Here is a 21,749-nt window from a genome sequence, read left to right on the forward strand (position 1 = left end):
GAGGTTGCTGGCCACGCTGGCACAGTGGGCAGCCTGAAACCCATGAAGGTGACCTCTGGGCAGAGTGGCACTTTCCCAGGGCATTTCACTATGTTACCTGGAGAGGGGACAGTGGCTGGCTTTGCTGTGCCCAACAGCTTCCCCTGAGCAGAAGGTCATGCCAGCCAATCGGCAGTCTCTCACCCGGTTCCTGAGGGGCAGCCCTGACAGCAGGTGGAGGGCTGGAGCTGGGAGCCGATCCTCACCCACTGTTGGGACTCACCCCCAGGAACACGAGGGGCTCCTCAGCAGTCACACCACTGGCCCGGCACCAATTAAATCCTCAGGCAGCAGCTGCTGAGCCAAAGTTAAATCTGGTTCTGAACTCCTTCGAGGTGCCAAGGTGCCCTCACTAAACTTTCCAAGGGAGAAGGACCACGGCCAAGATAGTGGCAGGAGCAGGCCACCCTCCCCCACACCCATGCCCTTCCTGTGAACACCTGTCCATGAAGTAAGGGAGAACCTTCCTGACATCCGTGGGGGTTTCTCTGTGATTCAAAACCATCCTGGGACTCAAGCCTGGATCGGGGAGCAGCCCCAGTGCATCAGGATGGTGAAGACACAGAGAAATTAAGTGTCACAGGGACCCTGCCGAGCCTCAGATAAAACTGGCTTCCAGGACGCCCCCTGCTGGGACAAACTGGAGGGGGTGTGAGGCAACAGTCAGTACCAGAAGGTCTTGGCTGCCCAGGGTCTGAGGACATGTGTCTTGAGAGTTGCCCACAGGAAACACCCTCTGCCCCCACCCCAGTCACAGTCACGGCCAGGTCCTGCCTGCCCCACACCTTCATCTCCCAGTCCCTTTCCAGTCCCCTGGCTCTAGCAACCTGCAATCAACCACACCAGTAAGGAGGAGGTCATATTTACAAAATAAGTAAGTCTCCTCTGGTCCCTGATAGCATAATAAAAACTCAGATAATTGAACAACAGCCACACAAACTCCAGAAATCGAGGTTGTTCAGCATATACACTGAGTGGCCAGATTATTATGATCTCTAAATGCATAATAATCTGGCCACTCAGTGTATATCCTATATAATAAAAGGCTAATATGCAAATTGTCCTCTCACCAGGAGTTCAACCAGCAGGCATGCCAGCCAACCACCCATGTTCTCTCCCGCTGGCCAGGCTGGCAGGGCCCCACTCATGCACGAATTCATGCACTGGGCCTCTAATACACACACACACACACACACACACACACACACACACAGAGCATAATAATCTGGCCACTCAATGTACTTAGCATCCTGCTGAGCTGTCACTCAGCTACAAAGGCAGTGAAAAGCTCTGTAAAAATGTCTGAATTCTGGGAAGGCATTAATTGCCTGGCTTATTTCTAGGTTCTACTTCAGAATAGTTGCATGAATTTAAAAGCTACATGTCAAAGGGAAAGATGATGGTAACAATAATAAGAGGAACTTGAGTTAACAGCCTATTTGCGAAGATAAGTGACTGAGCCCTAAGGGCCCAAGGGTTGTTACTGATACAAACCAGGACAGCTTGGTGTAAGAAATAAACCAAAATAGGCGACAGAAGGAAGAGCAGGGTTTAGAACTTGAACTACAATCAGTGAGGAGATGGGGTGGGGACGGGGGGTGAGAGAGACAGTCCTGCTCTTTCATCGAGGGCCAAGCTTGTGGTTTCACGGTGTAAGAAAACCAACACAGGAGTCAGAACACCCGTGTTTCACATTTCAGGGTGAGTGAGTGAAAAGAGTGAGCCACTATGTTAACCTCATTTAAAAGATAAAGGCAAACACATCATGTTTTAACAGGAGGGAGAAAAGAGGGGGGAAATTGGGTGGAACGATAAAAATCAAGCTCCCAAACGGAAGGCCTGAAGATGGAAAATAAAGAACAAATACAATATAATTTCCTTTGTTACAAGGCGCAACACTCTCCAGATGAAACAATAAAACAACGTAAGTGGTTTCTGAGAGAGATAATTAACACAGAATTACCTGGGAAGATTCAAAAGAATTAAGGGTTAACTTCAAGTATATACTTGGGATTGCAATATTAATATGAAGTAAAGAAAAACAAAACAAAAATATTAAACGTGATTAAGGAGACATTTAATGATATTTCATAGTTGATAGCGGCAGCATAACATGGAATCTAAATGCTATAAAAACAGCAAAATACATATACGTAACAACCTGTTGGAAAAAGATACTAGAAATTATATATAAAAGACTAATATGCTAAGTGTCCGATCATCCAACCAGTTGCTATAATGTGCACTGACCACCAGGGGGCTGATGCTCAACATAGGAGCTAAACCTGGTGCCCAAAATCAACACTTGGCTTCCCCCAAGTGGGAACAGGCCCCACCACCACCCCAGAGCAACACCCCACAAAATCGTAGCCAACACTGCCAAGACGCCATGGTGCAAAATGTGGCCCACAGCCCAGCCCAGCCCAGCCTGGAAACAGTAGCTGTGGATGCTGGGTAATGACATCATGTTTTTGTTGACATTCGAAGCCAAAATTGTCAACAGAATATGCCTGAAGACCAACTATTGCAACATACCTCTGAAGCAGAAAAAAAGTGATGTCGACAGAATATGTCTGAAGAATAGTCATTGACAAGTACTACCAATACTGGTAGGAACTGCCTTCACAGCAAAAATGAGGTAAATGAGGTCGCAGTTTTTGTGGTGGAATGACTATTACATGTCAATTTTGCCTATCCCTAAATTTCTCTGATGAAAAACCATCTGATGGAAAATTTACTCGATGTTGTAACAAAGGCAAAGTTTGTCCAAATGGTATACATTTTCCAGAATACCTGGCATATTTAAAAAATTAATGATAAACGAAGATCCTGACAGTAAAAATTTCATGGAAAACATTTGTTACTATATCATGTTGTTATTGTTTATTTATTAATCAATTTACATATTATTTTCACGTACACTTTACTAATTTTCTTTCATCTCTGACACTTCTATTAAAGAGAAAGGGCGAATATCGATATTAAAATATTTATTCTAATTAATTTCCTTTCAATGTGCACAAATTCGTGCATTGGTCCACTAGTAAGAATATAATTAGAATTAGAGAATCTAATAGCCCATTATTGAGTACACAAAAACCTGGGAACACAAAAATGAGCTGAGTAACACACAGTGGAATGCATGTTGTTTCGGTGGAAATTAAAAATAAATAGAAATAGACTGTAATGCATTAAGTGTTAAACTAAGCATAACATGACAATGAACGTAGGAAATATCATTTAACATATGTTAGGGTAATTGAAGTAGGGAGGAAATAAATTCTAATTCTTGTCTTAATGTAACTACGCACAGTGTTAAGGAGATAAGCATTATTCTAAAACACAGGGCAACAGAGTAGGAACAGAACATAATATTGTGGCCATATGACTCTCACAACTGCAGCTACTGAATCTGTGGAGCAGACAGCCCTGTGACCAAATCACAGACCTGAAGAGTGAGGAGGCAGCGCGCCAAAACCGAATCACTAAGGAGCTAAAACACGAAAAACAAGCACCACCAAAACAGACACAAAGAGAAGACGGAACCACATGACAAATGACTCATCTCTACAATATTTAAGAGTTTGTAAAAGAAGATGAAAAATGCCCCCAAATGACTCAGGAGACAGAGAGCAAAGGTTATGAGCAGGTGATCTGCCATTCAGAAAAAACAAGTTCCAACAGCTGCAGGAGAAAGCAGTTCGACCTTCCTAACAGCCAAAGGCGGGCAGATGAGGACAAAACAGGAACTCTCATTGCAGCCTGCAAGAACACCATCTCGACAAACTCAGTGCTCATGGACCCACGAACGAATGACTCATTTTCATGGGTTTCTGGTCATTAAACTTAGTAAAATTCTTCGAAAGGGCAACTGGGCAAAACCTCTAAGAACCCTGGGATGGTCATGGCCTGTGCTATGTAGGTCCCTTGGCAAGAATTCTTCAATAAAGAGTCCAAAACAGCAGTCAGCTACATGCACTGCAGTTCATTTGCAATGGCAAAACCTGGGAGGGGCTGAACGTGAGTAGGACTGAGAAATCAGGACCCCTTCCATGGCCTTCCTGCTGGAGAGCTGGCTGTCCTCTCCTGGCCCCAGCTGTGAAGGCAAACTCACCCTGCCTTGCTACCCATAGGAGTGTATTTGTAAGGTGTGTGTTCTCCATGTTTTCACTGAGACAAGAAGCCTGGAGAAGAGGGAGCTCAGACCTAAGACACACCTGGTCCAGGAGCTGTGCACAGTGCCCAGGCTTAAGTCTCCTAAGACCCTGGGGGGAAAGTGCCCGCAGTTTGCATGGGGAAGGCTCCCTCACAGAGGACGAGAGTGCCCCTGGGCCCGTGTGCTTGGGAGAGGGTCACCAATGGAAGGAAGGGTCCTGGGAGATGCGGTAACGGCCTCATTGGGCAGAAGGAGTGCTGGGCCGAAGGTCAGCCTTAGGAGGGGCATCTGCTCTCGTCCCCTACCTGGCTGACCCCACCGCACACAAACCACAACACACCAGAGCACACCTTCATCACCACTGCCTTCTGTGCCACCACCCGCTGCCCTGCCCTTTCCCTGGGATAGTCCCAGGAGGGCAAACTTCGACAAGTGAGCACGCCTGACCTGCCTCCCTGGACAGGGAAGTCCCGTGTGCGTCGCCTGGACAGCTCTGGGGTTTCCATGCTGCTGGGGGCAGGATGGAAGCAGTGTGTCCACGAGGCAGCTGGGAGCAGAAGGCGCTGTGCAGAGCCTCCCCCAAACCGTCCCCCTCGTCACCAGGATGCGGTCCACCTGCCTGCTCTTCCTTCTACTCGTGCCAGCATCTGCTTAGTGTCACTGGCTTCTGACCTTTTACATTCTGACACTGCTGAGCACTGGTCCTAGCCCATGCTGAGACCTGGTGTGTGTGTGTGTGTGTGTGTGTGTGTGTGTGTGTGTGTGTTTGTGTGTGACAGCCACTGCCCCAGGGAGACCACCGTGGCTGAAGAAGATGCATCTCCCTCAGTTCCTGTCGGAATTCGAACAAAAGCAGCTGATGCAAAGATGCTGCCGAGTTCCGGCCAGTTTTCGGGCTTGACTCCTGACAGGGACACAAAGAACACCGAGACCCCGCTCCAGTGAACAGGCGGCTGGAAACGGCGCAGGCTTGGGGCCCATGGCAGAGGTAGCTGCTCTGGAGCCAGCACGCTGCACTTTGGTTCTGGGTCCTTCCATAAGCTCCCTGTACAGACACACCGCCTCATAACTGGTCGTTGCTCAGGCCAGGTGGGAGGGCTCTGCATGGCCCAGCTTGGGGTGAGCAGGGAGGAGGCCATGCCCAGGGAGCAGGCCGTGGAGACCTGGGCCCGGGCACCCTGCAGTGTGACCAAAGCTTCGGGAGCCGAGGCCATGCCGCAGCATTGACAAGCCCGGGAGCTTCAGGGCCGAGAGAAGAGGGGCACCGGGAAGGCGCGAGGGTAGAGGTGGGTTCTCTGGGGCTCACTGAGCTCTGATGGCTGGGCTGCCTCTGACAGGGTTCCTGCCCGAGGTGGCGCCTTGGAGCCCGCAGCTGGGCAGGAAGAGGAGGAGCCGCTGGGCCTCCCATCTCTAAACCACCCACATTTCCTGTCTTGGGGAGAAAACCCGGTATGTGGTCCCTTTAAAACCAACCATCTTCCAGCTGAGTTCCCTGTTTTTTTGTGTGTGTGTTTTTTTTTATTCTTCTCTTTCCTTGTTCTGCTCTTTCTCTCCTCCTGACGCCCACAGGGAGGCTTCTGGAAATGAGAGTCTGGATGACACATTGTTCCTTAACCTCCACAGCTCCCCAAATTAGATTGTATGCCCAGTTAATACCTTCAATTACATTAAATTTCCACCAGCGAACCCGGGCTGCAGTGAATGAGCTCACCCGGACATGATGACTTGCCTGGTGCACAGAGCGGGCGGCCCCAGCAGCCCCTCCATGCCCCACAGGGGAGCTTCTCCCTCCCCATGCCCCTGCAGAAGCCACCTGGCTCACATTCATCCGTGCCACTTAGTGGAAGGTGTCTCCTCTGACGGGCAGCTGTTGTCAAACCAGAAGCTTCCCCCTGGCATTTCCCGGGCCACTGCAGCCCAGCCCAGCCCTGGGACAGCTACGACCTCAGGCAGCAGGCACTGGGTGGCCCTGGTTTTGGAGGTCCTGCCCTCACCCTCAGCCTGTCCTGAACCCCAGGTCTTAACAGCTGTCCAAGTTTGCTCGCTGGGCTGCGGCCTTCCACCCCCAACAGCCTTACCTCCACTTGGCTCCGGCAGGGTCTTTCCCAGCACCTGCGCCCTTTGTCCGGTATCTGCCTGCCTCACAGTCCTCCAGCCCCACTGTCTGGCTCTCTGCCTGTCCGTCCCCCACTTAGGGGCCCTGCTCCCCTGTTGGACACTGTGCTCCTAACATGGCCACGCCCTCCTGCTCATTCACACGGCTCTTCCACCCCCCACTGGGCCTCCTTTCGGGCCTCTTCTTCTTCCTTCCAGTCATTTGGACCATCCTATCCCTCCTCCCCCCAGTTAGCCCAGGGCTCCAGTGCCAGGCAGGCTTTGTATCCCAAGGCAAGTGGACCTCACCAGCTGGTGGTCCTTGGCAGGGGCTCAGGCAGCATCCGCTTCGCAGAGAGCCACACTGATTAAAGACAGGGCATCCCCACGCCTCCGGAGAGTCAGGGGAACCACCTCTCACCTTTGGGGAGTGTCAGAGCTGGGACTTCGGATTCAAAAATCCCTAACCCGCTGTGGCCCTGGGCAGATGAAGTGGGGGTGACGATAGTTCTGACTCCTCCTGAGGCTGCCTCGTACTTAAAGGAGGTAACGTATGTCCAGAGCTTATGCCCTGCACATGGTACGTGCTCAGTAAATGCCAGCTTTGCAAAATGACTGTCATGGAATGAGGTGAGCGGTAACTAAGTAAACCGAGTAGGCGGTGCAGACCCAATGCAGGTTCCAGAGGAGAAAGCCACGTTGCAGAAGCAGGGAACATGAGGAAGTCTGAAAGGGACTGTGTGTAAAGGCGCTCAGGGAAGTGCAGTGCAGAACAAAGATGGACTCGGAAACAAAAAACGGGGCATGATGGGCTTTTGAATAAACAGGACAAGTGGGCGCGGCCTCTGGGGAAAGACCGACTGCCTCAGAGTTCCCACTGCACCGCAGAATAAGCTCCCGGCAGGCCCAGGACTCGCTGGGACACCGAAACCGCACAAGCTCGAGAAGAAAATGTGGGTGGCTTCCTCTTGGACCTGGGTGTAGAGAAAGGCCTTTCAACTATGACTCCAATCCAGAGGTGACGGGAGATTGAGGCACAGGACGGGTGAACAAAATAATGTGGCAACGGAAATACCTAAGAGTTGAAAAACAACTGACTAACGGGGAGAAAATATGTAACACATGCTGCGGCCAAAGGCCAGAAGCCTCCAACATGAACTCTTTAAAAAGGGCCAGAAAACGGATGGAAATGAGAAAGACAGGCACAATCAAGTCTCAAAAACATATGTGTGGCCCTTAGCGTATGGAAGCTGTTCAGACCCACTCATAAATCAGAGAGAAGCAAATGAACGCACCACTGAGAGGCCATTTCTCCTTCATCAGACGGTGACAGTTCAGAGGTATGGGAGCCCAGTCTCAGTGAGGCTGTGGGAACCAGCCGCCCACCCCCCCGCCCCCGGCTGCTGGTACAGCCTTCCTGCAGCAACATGTTGGACCGCAACTTGGACCGCCTCTCTGTGGATCACAGCGTTAGACAACCTTTGACTTAAACTAAACAAGTCACTCAGCCCAGGCACAGGCCCATCTGCCTAAAGAACAGTGGTTCTGATTTTTCACACTCTGCCCTGCCCCCAATTTCTCACCGGTGGTTAACTTTTCAGTTTAGAAAATGAGGCCTAGAAGGACAAGAATGAGGGAACCCCACCGTCCCCAGGGCTCCTGCCTCTTCACGCCAAGTCCTGCTCAGGCTCCAGAGACTCTGGCCCAGGAGCAGAGAAGCCCCGACCTCTTTGAGGGGAGAGGGGGGCAGTGGATGCACCCCACGAGGTGGGAAGAGGGGCGTTTGGGTAGAAGGACTGAGCCACGAAAGGGAAGGCTCGGTGCCTGCTGTCCTCTGTGGGTGCCAGGGCCACCCCTCCAAGGACAGCCTCCCTGTGACTCCTAGCCCCTCCCTACGGGGCTCCTAGCCATGAACTGGCGGAAGGACAGCCTTGGCCTGACCATGGGGACCAGGGGAACCAGTAGGGACATCCCTGCAACCTGGCGCCTGCCAAACTCGGTCACGAGGCCCCTGGGCACGGGGCCGAGCTCTCCATGGTCCCCAGACACCTACACCTGGATGGGCTACGGGAATCTGCGGCTGGACACGGCTCCGTCTCCTGCTGCCTGGAGGACGCCTGTGCAGGATCCCAGCTCACCACGGACCTCCTGGCCCTCGTTGTCTGCACTTACCTGTCACTGGCCCCTTCTCCCCCTGCATCTGTCCCTCATCCATAACCACAGCCTGTTCATCACCCTGGACTGTGGTGAAGAACCCTCACCAAGCCCTGTGGTCCCAAGGCCCCCCAGCCATGCCCCTCCCGCCAGTACACACACTTGACTCACTCGATGGTCTTGCCCCAGTCACACCACAGCGTCCTACCGATGGCCTCCATGTCCACCTGGAACGGGGCGAGGCAGGCCTCCTGCAGGATGGCATCGTGGTCAACGTCCCGGCAGGCGGTGGCCACGAAGAGGTGATGCACTGCAAGGACAGAGTGAGGGGACTGTCACCCTCCGGCCTCGTCCCCGCCGCCCTCCCCTGCACTTCCACCCGCCTTCCCTGCAGGCCCGGGCTCTTCCGTCTGACACATACACGGCTATCTAGGGCTCCCTTCCCAGAGGCACCTGGGGAGCTGCCATGGGGTCTCACTTGTCCTGAGAGTGCGAAGTGCAGGGGTACGGGGCACAGGGTCTGGCACGCATGCACCCTTTCATCCTCACTCAGCTCCTGACGTGTTCCCAGTGCCTCCACTTCACAGATGTGGAAACTGAGGCAGCGAGAATGATTCCTGGGGCTGGACCCAGGCTGCTCACCCATGATGCCACGATGCCACCAGGCCTGTCCACTGAGTGAGGAGGAGGGGGAATTGCCTGTGGTGGTGGTGGTGGTGGGGGCACAGCAGGACAGGGTGCTGTCCCAGGGCGGGTGGGGACCTGGCTGCACCGCCAGCCCAGACTGGCTCGCCACCCCTGGAGCCCGGGCTCAGGCCCCGTGTCTGATTTTTACCCGTTATAAATAAGCTGACAACTGTGGCATGACGTGCCCTACCCTCCTGCCTTGATGGACATGTGATCAGAAATGGGAACTGTTGGTCAGACAGCGCACTGCTGACTGAATCCACTGGAGGCTGCTTAGGTGGAGGCAGGGCAGGCCCGCCAGGGACCCCGGGGCCCACCCTAGGCCTCCTCTTCCTCCTCAGGCCCAAGGGCTGTTTGTCCCCTCTCTGTGGGGCAGGCAGGCGGTGTCCTTCCCAGATTCCTCTGTGCTAAGGGATTGGCCCAGCAGGACACTTCCCTTAACCAGCCTGATGCAGCCTTAGTGCTGCCCCCAGGCTGTGCTGGTCCTCTCCCTAAGGAAGCCCACAGGCCTCCTGGGCAGCTCAGAGGCTCAGACACCGAATTCAGGAAGCCTCATCTGAGGACAGCCTCTCTGATGGTCCTACCCCCTCACTGCCCCAGGACCCGCCCTGTCTCCCTACCAGGTCGCTTTTCCCTGCAAACCCCAGACCCAAAGATCCCCCTTCCCTGCCCCTCCTCCCCCCTCCTTCCTCCTCCTCCATCTCCTCTCCCTCCCCCTCCCAGGTCTCCCAGCCCAGCCCACTTCCTCAGTGCCTCATTTGGGTGGTAGAACATTTCCTTATTTTCTGAGGCCCTTTTGTGCTACCCTGTCACCTCCCACTCATTTCTGATATACATATGTCCTCCCAGCAGCTCTGCATGTTAATATGTGTCAAAAGAACAAGATGGCAACACCCAACTCATTCTGTGTGGGCGTGAGGCAGCGCCTGCGACTGACCCACAGAGGCCCGGAGCTCAGAGGCCCCCCTGTCTGGAAGGGCTGGTTTTAGGGAGAATGAAGGCGACCACACATCTCAGCTAGGGCTCTGTGCAGCACGGAACAACCATTCGGCGGACACGACATTGGACAGACCCGTCACAAGGATGCTTGTGGCTCCCAAGTTCCTAGAAGGGCAGAGCCAGCCGCCAGGGCAGGGCGGGGCACCTCTACTGGTCACCATCAGGGAGTGCTGGTGTTGAGGGCCAGGAGTGCTCCTGTCCCTTCCACCTGTCCCCAGTCCCTCCCAGTGCATTCTGGTCAATTTCTCCCTGCGACCTCTGGGCCACAGAGCACAGCCCTGCCCCTACCCCACGGGCCTGCCCTGTCTGGCAGCCTCAGTGCTCACCCTAGAGCAGGACCCGCCCCTCCCCAGTCCCTGGCCTTGATCCTGGCAGGGTTCTGAGCTGGTCCCCCTGAATGCTGCATCTCTCACCTCTGCCTCTCCAGGGTGGGCCCTGCTCTCTGGGGATGGAGACCCCACTTCCCTCCCTGCCTTGGGCGAGCCAGAATGGCCTTGCTGTGGGTGAGGCTGGCTGGCGGCTGGGGAGCCTGAAACCATAGTGGTTTAGGTGCAGGAGAGCAGCTCACTTCCCTTAACCAGCCTGATGCAGCTTCTTCCTCCAGAAAGAGGGACAGTACTGCAGGTTAAAGGTGAATAAAATTGCCCAGAGTTTTAAAGCCAACTGTTTGGATTCCATTCCTGTGAGACTGCACATTGCTTCCTTCATCATGGCTTCGAAGGCCGTGAGCAGACGCACTCATTCCGGGAGTCAGGACAGGAGCTGTCGGGCACATGCACCATCGGGAATTCAGAGACAGGCCCCTCTGTCCTCAGCAGGAAACCGCCCCTGAGATGAGGACACGGGCGGAGGAAGGCAGGGGGATCCCTTGGCACAGTGACAGGAAGGACTGCCTGCTCCCCCAGGTCCACGGGGCCCCAGGCCGAAGGACAGCTGCATGGAGACCTTGCACATCGGGGTTTCTAAGGAGAAACATGGGGACCATGGGGACCAGGGCAATGGTCCTGTCACTGGCCAGCAGTGCGAACCGAGTGGGCCTCCCTTTAAGCCACCCCATCTGTCCGCACAGGTGGCAGGAGGGCTGTCCCGCTGAGGCTGACTCCACGTTTGCAGAGAGAAGCATAGAACTCCCATGGTCCTTCTCCTAGACTGGGGGAGCCTGGGGACAGTGCGGGAGGAGCTGGGAGAAGGGCTCTCCACTGGGAGGCCCGCTGGTCAGAGTGACCAGTCTGGGGGCTAAAAATAGGGCCTCCCCTTTGGTACGTGAACTGGGATGGGGAGCAGCCCAGGTGCCTGCAGGGACCCACACACCCCTGACCTTCCAGGCTGCAGAGGAGGCCACACAGGCTCCTGCAGGCCTGTTCCCCGCTTGGTCACAGTTTCTTTATTGGGAGAAGTGAGACAGCTGCCCCCACTTCTCTTCACACCCCACCCCTGGCCCCCGCCCGTGAACTTACAGGGCTGCTTTCCAGAGGATTTAGTTTAGGGATCCTGCCTAAAAATGAGCGGCCCATCCCTGTGAGGTTTCAGTGTGAGCCACCCTCAGCAACTCACAGAACATTCGGGCCCCTGGGGTCCAGCAGGGACAAGGGGGAGGGTGCTGGGGACAGGGGAGGAAGGGAAGGTGACAAAGTTCGCAGGACACTTTCAAAGGTGGCGGATATAGATTCGCGCCGTCTTGAATCCACACATGTGTACCCGTGTGTCAGACCCCCCCCAGATTGTACACGCTAATATATTCAGTTTTTCCATGTCAAATACCTCAATGAAGCTGTTTAACAATGATCGTGAAGGAAATACCAAGAGTGGGCTATCTCTGAGTGGTGTCATATGGGTGATCTTTATCTCCTGCCTTTTGTTCCCCAACATTGTCCACAAGTTAAAAAACATACACTGTATAAACTACTCTGTATTCTGTGCACAATTCCCCTAACCCTTCGGAGAAAGCCTTGCTCGGAAGTTCTGGCTCAGCTGAGAATCATTTTCCGCTCACCCTGCCAGGTCCTCAGGGTGAGATCCACCACTTCTAACACCCCCTGGTTCCTGCCACCCCCCCAAGCAGCCAAATCCCCAGGAAGCCACATGCCTGCCTGTTACTGAGGGCCCCAGAGAGTGATGTAAACAGAACTCTGTTTGAACATGTTGCCCTCAATCTTCCTCCGCCTGCTCTGAAAAAGGAAAACCAAAACCAAGATAATGACAAACTGAAAAAAACAAAAAACACCACATGCGGTAAAAACTCTTACTTAACGGTCAAGGCCTGGTCAACCCCCATTTCCTCCGCCCCGCTCTCTGGCGGTCAGCGTCACGCATGTTGCAAACCTTCCTTAGCCCACGTAGGCCCGAGCCAAGTTTCCCGGCCATCACCTGTTTTTGGTCCTCCTGGTCCGTTTCAGCCACGGTCCCTGGCTCTGGCCTAGAGATGCTGTATCCCTCCCTTCCCCTCCTTGAGGTTCCTGCTCTGTGCTGGATGTGGGGGACCTGTTAATATGTCCCCTGAATCCACAAGAAAATGGGATGCTAAGTCAGGTTTAAAAAAAAAGAATTGGCATCCAACAGGTGAGCAGTGGAGTCAGATGATGTCAGCCTGAAACCGATAAACCACACTACTGTCCCTGACAAGGTTAATTCCCACTCGACGAACCCCGAGGGCAGCCTCGTGCCCACCAGGAAGCTACCAGAACAAAGAGAGAGGACACGGAGAAAGTGGACCCCTGTGCACTGCTGGTGGGAATGGAAACGGTGCATTTGCTGTGAGAAGAGTCTGCTGTGAACAAGTTAAACACGGAGTTATCATATGACCTAGCAATTCCACTTGTGGATATATATCTCCAAAGAACTGCAAGCAGGGCCTAAAATAGATATTCACACACACATGTTCATAGCAGAATCATTCACAATAGTCAAAAGATAGGAGCAATCCAGGTGACCAGCAACAGAAGAATAAAGTATAGTCCATACATACAATGGAATATTATTCAGCTTTAAAAAGGAGAAAATCCTGTTCGGTTGGTGTGGCTCAGCAGTTGAGTGTTGACCCAGGAACCAAGTTGACCCAGGTCTTGGGTTTGAATCCTGGTCAGGGCACAGACCCAGGTTGCTGTCTTGGTCCCCAGTGATTGGCGAGGAGTGCAGGAGGCAGCTTATCAATGATGTTTCTCATTGATGTTTCTATCTCTCTCTACCACTCCCTTCCTTTTTCTCTAAAAATCAATAAAAAACATGTTTTGTTTTTTTTTAAAAAAGGAGAAAATCCTGTCACATGAACGAACCTTGAGGACATTGTTGCTGAGTGAAATAAGCCAGTCCCGAAAGAACAAATTCTGTATGGTCCCACTTACATGAGGTCCCTACAGTAGCCAGAGTCAGAGACAGGAAGTAGAAGGGTGGGGGAGGGGATGTGGAGTGGGTGTTTAAAGGGGACAGAGCTTTAGTTTGGGAAGATGGTGATGGTGAGACAACAATGCGAAGGTACTTAATGCCACTGAACTGTTTACTTAAAATGGTTAAGATGGTAAATTTTATGTTATGTGTATTTTATGACAATTTTAAAAAGCACTGAGTCCACTATAACAGCTCACTATGGGAACATGCCGGCAGGGATCACATGTGTGGATTCCCGCACAGAGCACGCAGGAACTCAGCAGAGTCAGAAGACAGACAGAGTTAAAATTGGGAGGGGCTGGGGAGACAGGTCACCTGTAAGGAAGGCCTGAGTGGGGAAAAGCCAAGAGTGGGGAAGAAGAAAAAGAAAGTAAGAAGCAAGCTCTGTGGGAAACTGAGTACAGGGAGAAGGCCAACCAGAGAACAAATGTACAAAAAAGGAGCTTTCTTCTCTTCTGGCAACAGCAAGTTAGAAAATAGACTGGGAAAAGATCCCACTCTCAGTAGCAGCCAAAACCGCACAAGATTCCTAGACATTGAACCAGTAATCTGTAGGTCCATAAAGGCAGCGGAGCGGTCTTGATATTCATCCTCCCCATCAATTAATAGGTCAGTGCAATAACCGTCCAAATCCCAAGAGACATTTAGCTAAAAAAAAAAAAAAAAACCAGGGGCATCCCAGATGCATCAAATGTGTTTACAACGCGAGGAAAAATTATTTAACATTGGGACCATCACTCCCATCCGGGGCTCTAACTGCAGACTCTCCGAGCACACCCCTCTTCTGTGTCTGGTACACCTGCCTACCTGCCATGGTCCCTGAGTGTCTAAGGGGATGTGGCCGCTGTGGATGGGGCTGCCAGCTTTAGTGAGCAAAAATACAAGACGCCCAGTTAAATTTGAATGTCAGATAAACAATGATATTTTTAGTACAAGTATTCTCCAGTTGCGTGAGACATATGTAAACTGGAACAATTTGTCATTGATCTGCAATCTGAATTTGACTGGGACCCTGGGTCTAACCCTGAAGTCTTAGCTCCCACCCTCCACTTGGGCCAGGAGCCTGGCTGACCCCCACCCCCACTCTCTTCCTCACTGCCCAGGCCCAAGCCCATGGCCCGATCATCAGTTTCACCTCTGGAATCTCCACTCGTTCCATCTCAATCCTCTGTCCTCACCCCACCCAGCCTCCCTCCATGGTCCCTGGGCCTGCACTCCCACCCGAGCCCACACTGCGAAGTAGTCCAAGGCTTTTTAAAAAATATATATTTTATTGATTTTTTACAGAGAGGAAGGGAGAGAGATAGAGTGCCAGAAACGTCGATGAGAGAGAAACATCGGCCAGCAGCCTCTTGCACACCCCCCACCGGGGATGTGCCCACAACCAACGCACATGCCCTTGACCAGAATTGAACCTGGGACCCTTCAGTCCGCAGACCGATGCTCTACCACTGAGCCAAACCGGTTTCAGCTAGCCCAAGGCTTTTAAACCAACTCTCATCACCCCCTTTAATATCCTGCAGGTTCCCTCTTTGCCCTTGGAATGAAATCTGAGCCGTCTACCTTGGCCCAGAGGATGAGTCCTCCAGCCCAGCCTCGGGTCAAATGCTTGTCCGAATCAGGGCCTTTGCATAACAGCCCTGGGTCTGGAGGCTTCCCAAGCTCCCCGGGGCTCTGATCAGCCCCCACCTCCAGCTCTCTGCCCTAGGCTTCTTCCTTCTGCATAAGCAGCACCATTATGTACCTGTTTACATGGAGCGGGGCTTCTCGGACCCCGCGGGGCCATTCTTCCTATGGGCACTGCCCGGGATTCTACTTTCCAGAACTCCCTCCTGGAGATGACATTGTGACCACTTGTGTGGGACAGAGAGAGGTTTCTAGGAGAAATGGCTTAGTGCTTCCCCGGAGCCCTTTACCTGGCCATCCACCCAGCCGGCAGCCCTTTCGTCTTACAAACAGACCCATGGAACCTTCCAGAGGCAGTAAAGGCACACAGGGAGCGAGCCAACCCGGTGTTAACATCACTGCCTTCCTGTTTAAGTGACTATGCTTTCTAGACCCCTTCCCCGTGATGTGATGCGCAAACTGCTTTTATTCCCGTTGACATGAGACCAGTGGCAGGCGTTAGCATTCAATTATTTGCTTGTCATTCGCTGCCTTTTGCCTTCTCAAGTGTGCTGTTCCTGGTGAGCCTCGAGGGCGTGCGGTGCAGAGCCCTGAGGAGCAGGGTGGGCACTGCCTAGGCCGTGGGTGGGTCACTGCTTCCTGCCCCTTGGTTATCTGCAAACTCTGTGCTCACTCAGAAGCTGCCGACAGGAGGGTCCCAGAGGTGGGCTGATCTGGGGTTCAAGCCTGGCACATGTGGGGGCACTGCCACTGTGGTGTGATGGAGGCTTTGAGGGGGCCTGCAGGGGCACAGGAGAGGGTCACCACCCCAGGGTGGTGCATGGGGTGGCCAGAGGAGGCTTCCTGGTGTGGGTGGTCACCTGGGAGGGGTGGAGGGGGTGTGGCCTGGCAGGGCCTGTGAGCAGAGGGTATGTGGGCCAGGTGGGAGATGAGGATGGCTGGGGTTCTGGCCTCTGGTTCCACAGAATCCACTGTGGGAACCCACAAGGGAGAGAGGGAGGGAGCCATCAGGGAGTTAAACAAAGGAGACCCTGTGAGGCCTCATAAGAATAAAGAAGCCTGGCTGGGAGGCTCAGGCCCAGGCTCCAGGTCCACGGCGGAGTCTTTGTTAGTGTGTCTCCGTGGGCCCTGCTCCAACAGAGCCGCTTACGATCTGCGCCGTAAACGGTGATGGGAGTGATGTCTTTTGCTGTCAAAAACAACAGTAAAATAAGACAGTCTTAGGAAAGAAAAGCTTTCAATGGACAATAACTTCATTATGTTAAAATGAATTGAGTGCCTGTTTAGGTTGGAGCCCTCCTGTCCTGCTGTGTTGACATAACCCTCCTCGCAGAGAACAGATGAGTTCTCCAGAAACCTTACCCAGTCCTGCCCTGGAGGGAGGGAGGGCTGGTGACCAGGACATCTCTCTGGGGGGTTTGGGAGGAAGTGAGGGCTCAAAGGCAGCCCTGATGTGGCGCTGTGGACAGGGCAGAGTCCTGTCAGCATCATGGGCATCTCTTCACTCGCCAGGAAGCAGCTGCAGGGCAGAGTTAGGTGGCTCAGGCCTAGCATGGACGCTAAAGCCACAGCAGCCACCCTGGCCACCTTCTCTTGTCCCCCATCCCAGCTCCTGCTTACCCTTTTCTGCTAAAGCACCTCCTCCTTCAGGAGGCACTCCCGGAGTCCCCAGTGAACAAGAGGCTCATGGGCAGGATGGCGTGCCTTTCTCAGACCCCTCCGAGCACCTGCCACCACCAGGCACTGTCCTGCAAGGGCACACCCAGCTCACACGGGATAGGGTAACAGGGCTGAAAAGCCTACCCCATGGCCTTAACCTAGGGGCTGGAAATGTGTCAGGAGAGCTCTCTCAGGTCACAGGCAGGTGCCCAAACCCCTCCTTGGTTCACAGGATGGACAGGTGTCCCCACCCCTCCGTGGCCCCCACCCAGAGGAATGAGTTCCAGCAGGAAACAAGCTGTGCAGCCTGGGTCCTATCCCCTCCTGAGACAAACGGGGCAGCCCGGGCCCACTGAGGGGAACGCACCACGCCAGGTGAGCCAGGTGGGCCTCAGGAAAGACGCTCTGCTCCTGAAGGAGGGGATGCTGGCAGCCTGCCCACCAGGCTCCACTCTCAAGGGCTGGAATCTATCCACACAGGCCCCCGTGTTACACTGGATGAGGTATGAATGGGGTAGAAGCTGTGAAATTGGTTCATTCTGGGGAAAAATAAGGAGGAGGAAATTTTCTCAATGAGCTATTTGCCTGAAGAAAGGATTCTAACTCAACATTTCCTTGATGTGTTGCTGATTACCACATCTGTGTGGACAGGACCATTTCTCAACAGGCTTGGCCTGGAACTGACCACGTGTGCCTGTGGAACAGAGACAGAATCCAGAAGCTTCTCCCTGCAGGGAGCGTGAACAGACACACCGAGCTGATTAGCAAGTAAGATCCTTCAGGTCTGGGCTCTAGGACTAAAGTGCCTTCGGATTTCATCTGAAGCAGCCTCATGGGTTATACTTACTGGGATGGTCCTGAAAGCTACGGCTACACTTGTGCATGTACAAAGTCAGATATCTCAATGAGCATAGCAGCCTTGCAGAGAGAACCCCGCAGCCCCCAGCATGACCCCAGGTACATGTTTCCCAGGACAGATGTCAGAGGAGTTCCCACAAGTCCGAGTGGGCCCGCTCTCCATCAGGAGCTTATACCGCACACAGAATGGTTGTCTGGAAATGCCCTCTTTTCTGATGGATGAAAAGCTTTCCAGTGGCTACATACAAACTTCTGAAATGCATGTGGTCCAACCAGAATAGTGAGATGTCAAGTATCATGTGTAGAAAGCAAGGGGATTGAATAAGAAAAGTAGCTTGATTGTAAAACTGTTGCAGATGAGTTCTAGAACCTAACAACGAGCATCCTTGGGGAAAAAAAAAAATCCACAATGCCATTCTGGGTAGTAAAGTTTTCATCTCCAAGGAGATCTGGCTAAAGCCACATTAAAATAATATTAATTATTTTATATGGGAAGAAAACACTCTGTGCTCCATATTCTAACTGCTGCCGGGCTCCAGTGACATGCATTTACTAATAACCTCAGAAAGTTGTGTTTGTTTGCTTTTTAAGATACAATATTAGCCAGCCCTGGAAGAATAATTTAAGATTACAGGACTATGGATTTTCACCAGAACACTTTATCACCTTCTTGGTAAACAAGGATAGGCCTTCGTATGGGATCACGCGGTGTTTTATTTACACACGCTTTAGAGGGGGCAGCTCTGGCACATCAGCAGAGAACGTTTATTTATGATTTTTCTTAAAAAGAACACAACCCTGCTAAAGAGAAATGTGCATTTCTCAGGAAACCAAAACAGTAAGTTCCATGTCAAGCCAAATGAATCCGAACACAAGAGAAGAGGATAATATTATTTTAAGAGTTTGCTTTTTACATAACATCAGCCAAAATACTGACGTGGCAAGATCGGTTTTCAGATGATATTCTATTGATGCTATGGGTTTCCTGCGGATCTGACCCTCCTTGTAAGGTTTATGAATAGCGAGGTGGGATGGCACAGCGCCTGGGGAGTCTGCAGCCCATCTCCCCCAGTGCTTGGGCCATCTCAGGGTAAGCCACATTGCTCCCCCAGCTGCAAAAATAGCACCATCTGATCACACTGCCCTTTCTGGAAAAGGCAAAAAAACAAACAACCCCCCCCCCCCACAGTAATGGCTGCCGGGAGGAGGGGCCCTTCTGGGGGCCACTGGATTCTTCCACTTAAATGATCTACTTAATTAGTTTTATTGAAAGGTACCTAAATAGCCCTGAGGCTCAGTTGGTTGGAGCATTGTCCTGTGCATGGAGAGATTGCGGGTTCTATCCCCAGTCCAGCATATACTAGTAAGAGAGCCAATGGATCTACATGGGTCACATTGATGCCCCCCCCCTCCCCACACTCTCCCTTTTCCTCTCTCTAAAAATCAATACAAACATACCCTCGGGAGAGGAATAAATAAATAAATGGTACCTAAACACAAATTGAGTCAAATAGCTAAAGCTGTTTTTAAAAAGTTTCTATTTGATGAAACTGTGGACAGGGAAGTGAAGACGACAATTTCTTGCTACATTTTCCAAGTCTGGTGCCTGTCCTCCCTGGGTTTCAGCTTAGAATACCCCCCTGGAGAGGGAGCCAGCGCCCTCTGCCAGCTCCCCCAGAGTCCCTCTTGGAATTTGGATTAGCCTGAAGTACCCAGCGAAAAGGAGCTGTGGAAACCCCCAAGTCAGCTGGCCCGCTTCTGCAAAGACATCCCTGCAAGTCAGCAACTGCTGTGTGTTAGTCAGGCTTTCAGTTTTCACTAATTTCTAGATGAAGGGCTGTGGTTCTGATTTCTAAATACTGCCCGGTGTCTGCTCCCCCACACGGCTGCCTAAGGAAGCCCAGCGGGCACAGAGGTGGGGGCAGGGGGCCACACATTGCAGTTTTACTCCTGAAAATCAGTGGGTCCCAGGGTGCGGGAGAATTGCCCTGTGCCTTTCAGAACTCCCTGCGGCCCCCCCCCCCCCCGCCTCCCTCTGCAACGCCCCAAGCTGTCCCGGCCCCCAGAGGGTGTCATAGCCCTGCTCGGACCCCAGTCCAAGCCCGGGGACCTCGGCTCCCAGACAGCCAGCCAGTTGCAACCAGTGAGCTCTCGGCACTCGCCTCCCTTCGAGGGCGCGGGGCGGGCGAGTTGGGCACGGCAGGGGGGATGGGGGTTGCCTGCCGGGGTGTTGGGGCAGCCGGGACCCAGCCCTACTCACCCAGGAGCAGCCAGAGGCTGCGCCGCTGGAGGCTGCGCAGGGCCGGGGCCATGACGCGTGCTACGGAGCCGAGTCCGCCAGCCGCGAGACCCGCCGAGGTCTTGAGTCGTCGCAGCTCCAGGGGCGGGATCGGGATCGGATCCGTGGGAGGTCCCGGGGGGCGGAAGCCCGGCGGGCGGGACGGCGGTGAGCGCCACCGAGAGGGGAGCCGGGCGGCCAACACCTGCAGCCGGGGCGTTCGGAGGCGACTGCAGCAGCGAGGGACCGGGGTGAGGGAGTGCGGGCCCGGCCAGGGGAGGGCTACGCCCCAGGGGCGTGTCGCGAGGCGTCTGCCAGACCCGCGCGGGGAGATGCACTCTAGGCCTCCGGGGGAGGCCGGGCCCTGCAACCGATGCAGCGATGCAGCGGGCTCCTGAAATGTTCCCAGAACCAGAACGAATACACAAACGAAAAAGTAGGGCGACAGTACCAGTCTTCCCACCCCGCCCCCAAGGTGCAGTACCTGAGTATCTCGTGGGGACAAGCTTGGCGCTTGGGGAGATTCACAGGAATCAAAAAAGGACACAGGATCAATGAGGAACTGGAGTGAATACTGGGACCTAGTATGGGATGAGGAACAGCATGGCCCAGGGAGGAGGAGGCAGCAGGCTCGCACAAAGGTCCTGGGGCCAGAGGAATGGCTCTTTGCCTGGGCTGAAAGGTGGCCCGCGATGGACTTGCTAGTAAGGATGGGTGGTGAGAGGCCTGGAGACTGCTAGGGCCTCAGGTCAAGTTCTGATTCTGAACTTATGAGAAAGATGACAGCATTATATTTGCCTTGCAAGCAGAGTGAGCAGAGAAGGGCTCCCTGGGGTGACACACATCCCAGGGGAAGCCTGGGGGAGGAGGTTTCCTGATGCAGGTTGGACAGGGACACCTAAACTTAGGCCTGGGCAGCCGAGTCTCAGGTGGCTGGGTCTCCCCTCACAATGGTTCTTGTAACAGCCTATTCCAAGACCTTTGAGCAAGTGAGTAAATTTATGCTTGCGCTAATCAACCAACCAACCACTGCCCTTGGTGCGGTGGTTACTTTTCTGGCTGAAAAGGATGGAGCCTGAAGCACAGTGGTGTGGAGTGAAAGAGCATTTTCTTGTGCTAAATGAAAGGGAACAGAGCCACCTGCTGTCAGTTTAGAGAACAGGAGGCAGCTGATCATCCATCTGCTCCACACAAGAGCTAGGGCACTGGGGCAAGCCAGCACGTCTATGGCCTAGCGACCCCAACTGTACTGAGGGAGGGTCTGCATCAGATGGTGGGGGGTGGCACATGCTCTCTTGACTTGATTAGTCCCTCTTGCCACCATTGTGTGGCCTGGCCTCCCGCTGTATTCAACAGACACTTGAATCCTTACTATGTGGTCAGCAGACAATGCAGGTCCCGCCTTTCAGTTGGTGAAGCTAGTGGCACAACCTCTCCAAATCTCAAGTGATAACATGCATGTCCTGATACAGGGACCACACACACACACACCTGACTCAGCTGTAGTGTCTTAAAAAAATGTTTTTAATGATTTGAGAGAGAAAGGGAGATAGAAACATCAATGATTCCAGAATCATTGGTTGGCTGCCTCCTGCAAGCTTCACACCAGGGGTCAAACCCACAACCTGGGCATGTGCCATAACTGGGAATTGAACTGTGACATCCTGGCTCACAGGTTGACAACCACTGGGCATGCCAGCCGGGCTATGGTGTAAGTCTTGAGAGCTGGGAAGAAGGTGTAAGAGGACTGCAGGCCAGAGCAAAGGGGCAGTGCAGGGACCATGCCATGTGAGAAGGGCATGGTGGTTAGGGAAG

At 53.2% G+C, this 21,749-nt stretch overlaps 1 protein-coding gene across 1 annotated transcript in view; it reads right to left on the minus strand.

Annotated features, from left to right (window-relative positions):
- Positions 1–20,196, minus strand: part of RAMP1 (receptor activity modifying protein 1) — a 30,588-nt gene extending 10,392 nt beyond the window's left edge. Inside the window, exons 1-2 of the mRNA XM_084892782.1 lie at positions 19,917–20,196; positions 8,615–8,753 (exon numbers count right to left, since the gene is read on the minus strand). Of these exons, the coding sequence (XP_084748908.1) occupies positions 8,615–8,753; positions 19,917–19,968 (191 nt within the window). The 5' untranslated portion in view covers positions 19,969–20,196. The remainder of the gene's footprint in view (positions 1–8,614; positions 8,754–19,916) is intronic.
- Positions 20,197–21,749: the final 1,553 nt, after the last annotated feature.

The sequence above is a fragment of the Pipistrellus hanaki genome (genome assembly GCF_964339955.1).
Source record: "Pipistrellus hanaki genome assembly, chromosome: 8".
NCBI lineage: Eukaryota > Metazoa > Chordata > Mammalia > Chiroptera > Vespertilionidae > Pipistrellus > Pipistrellus hanaki.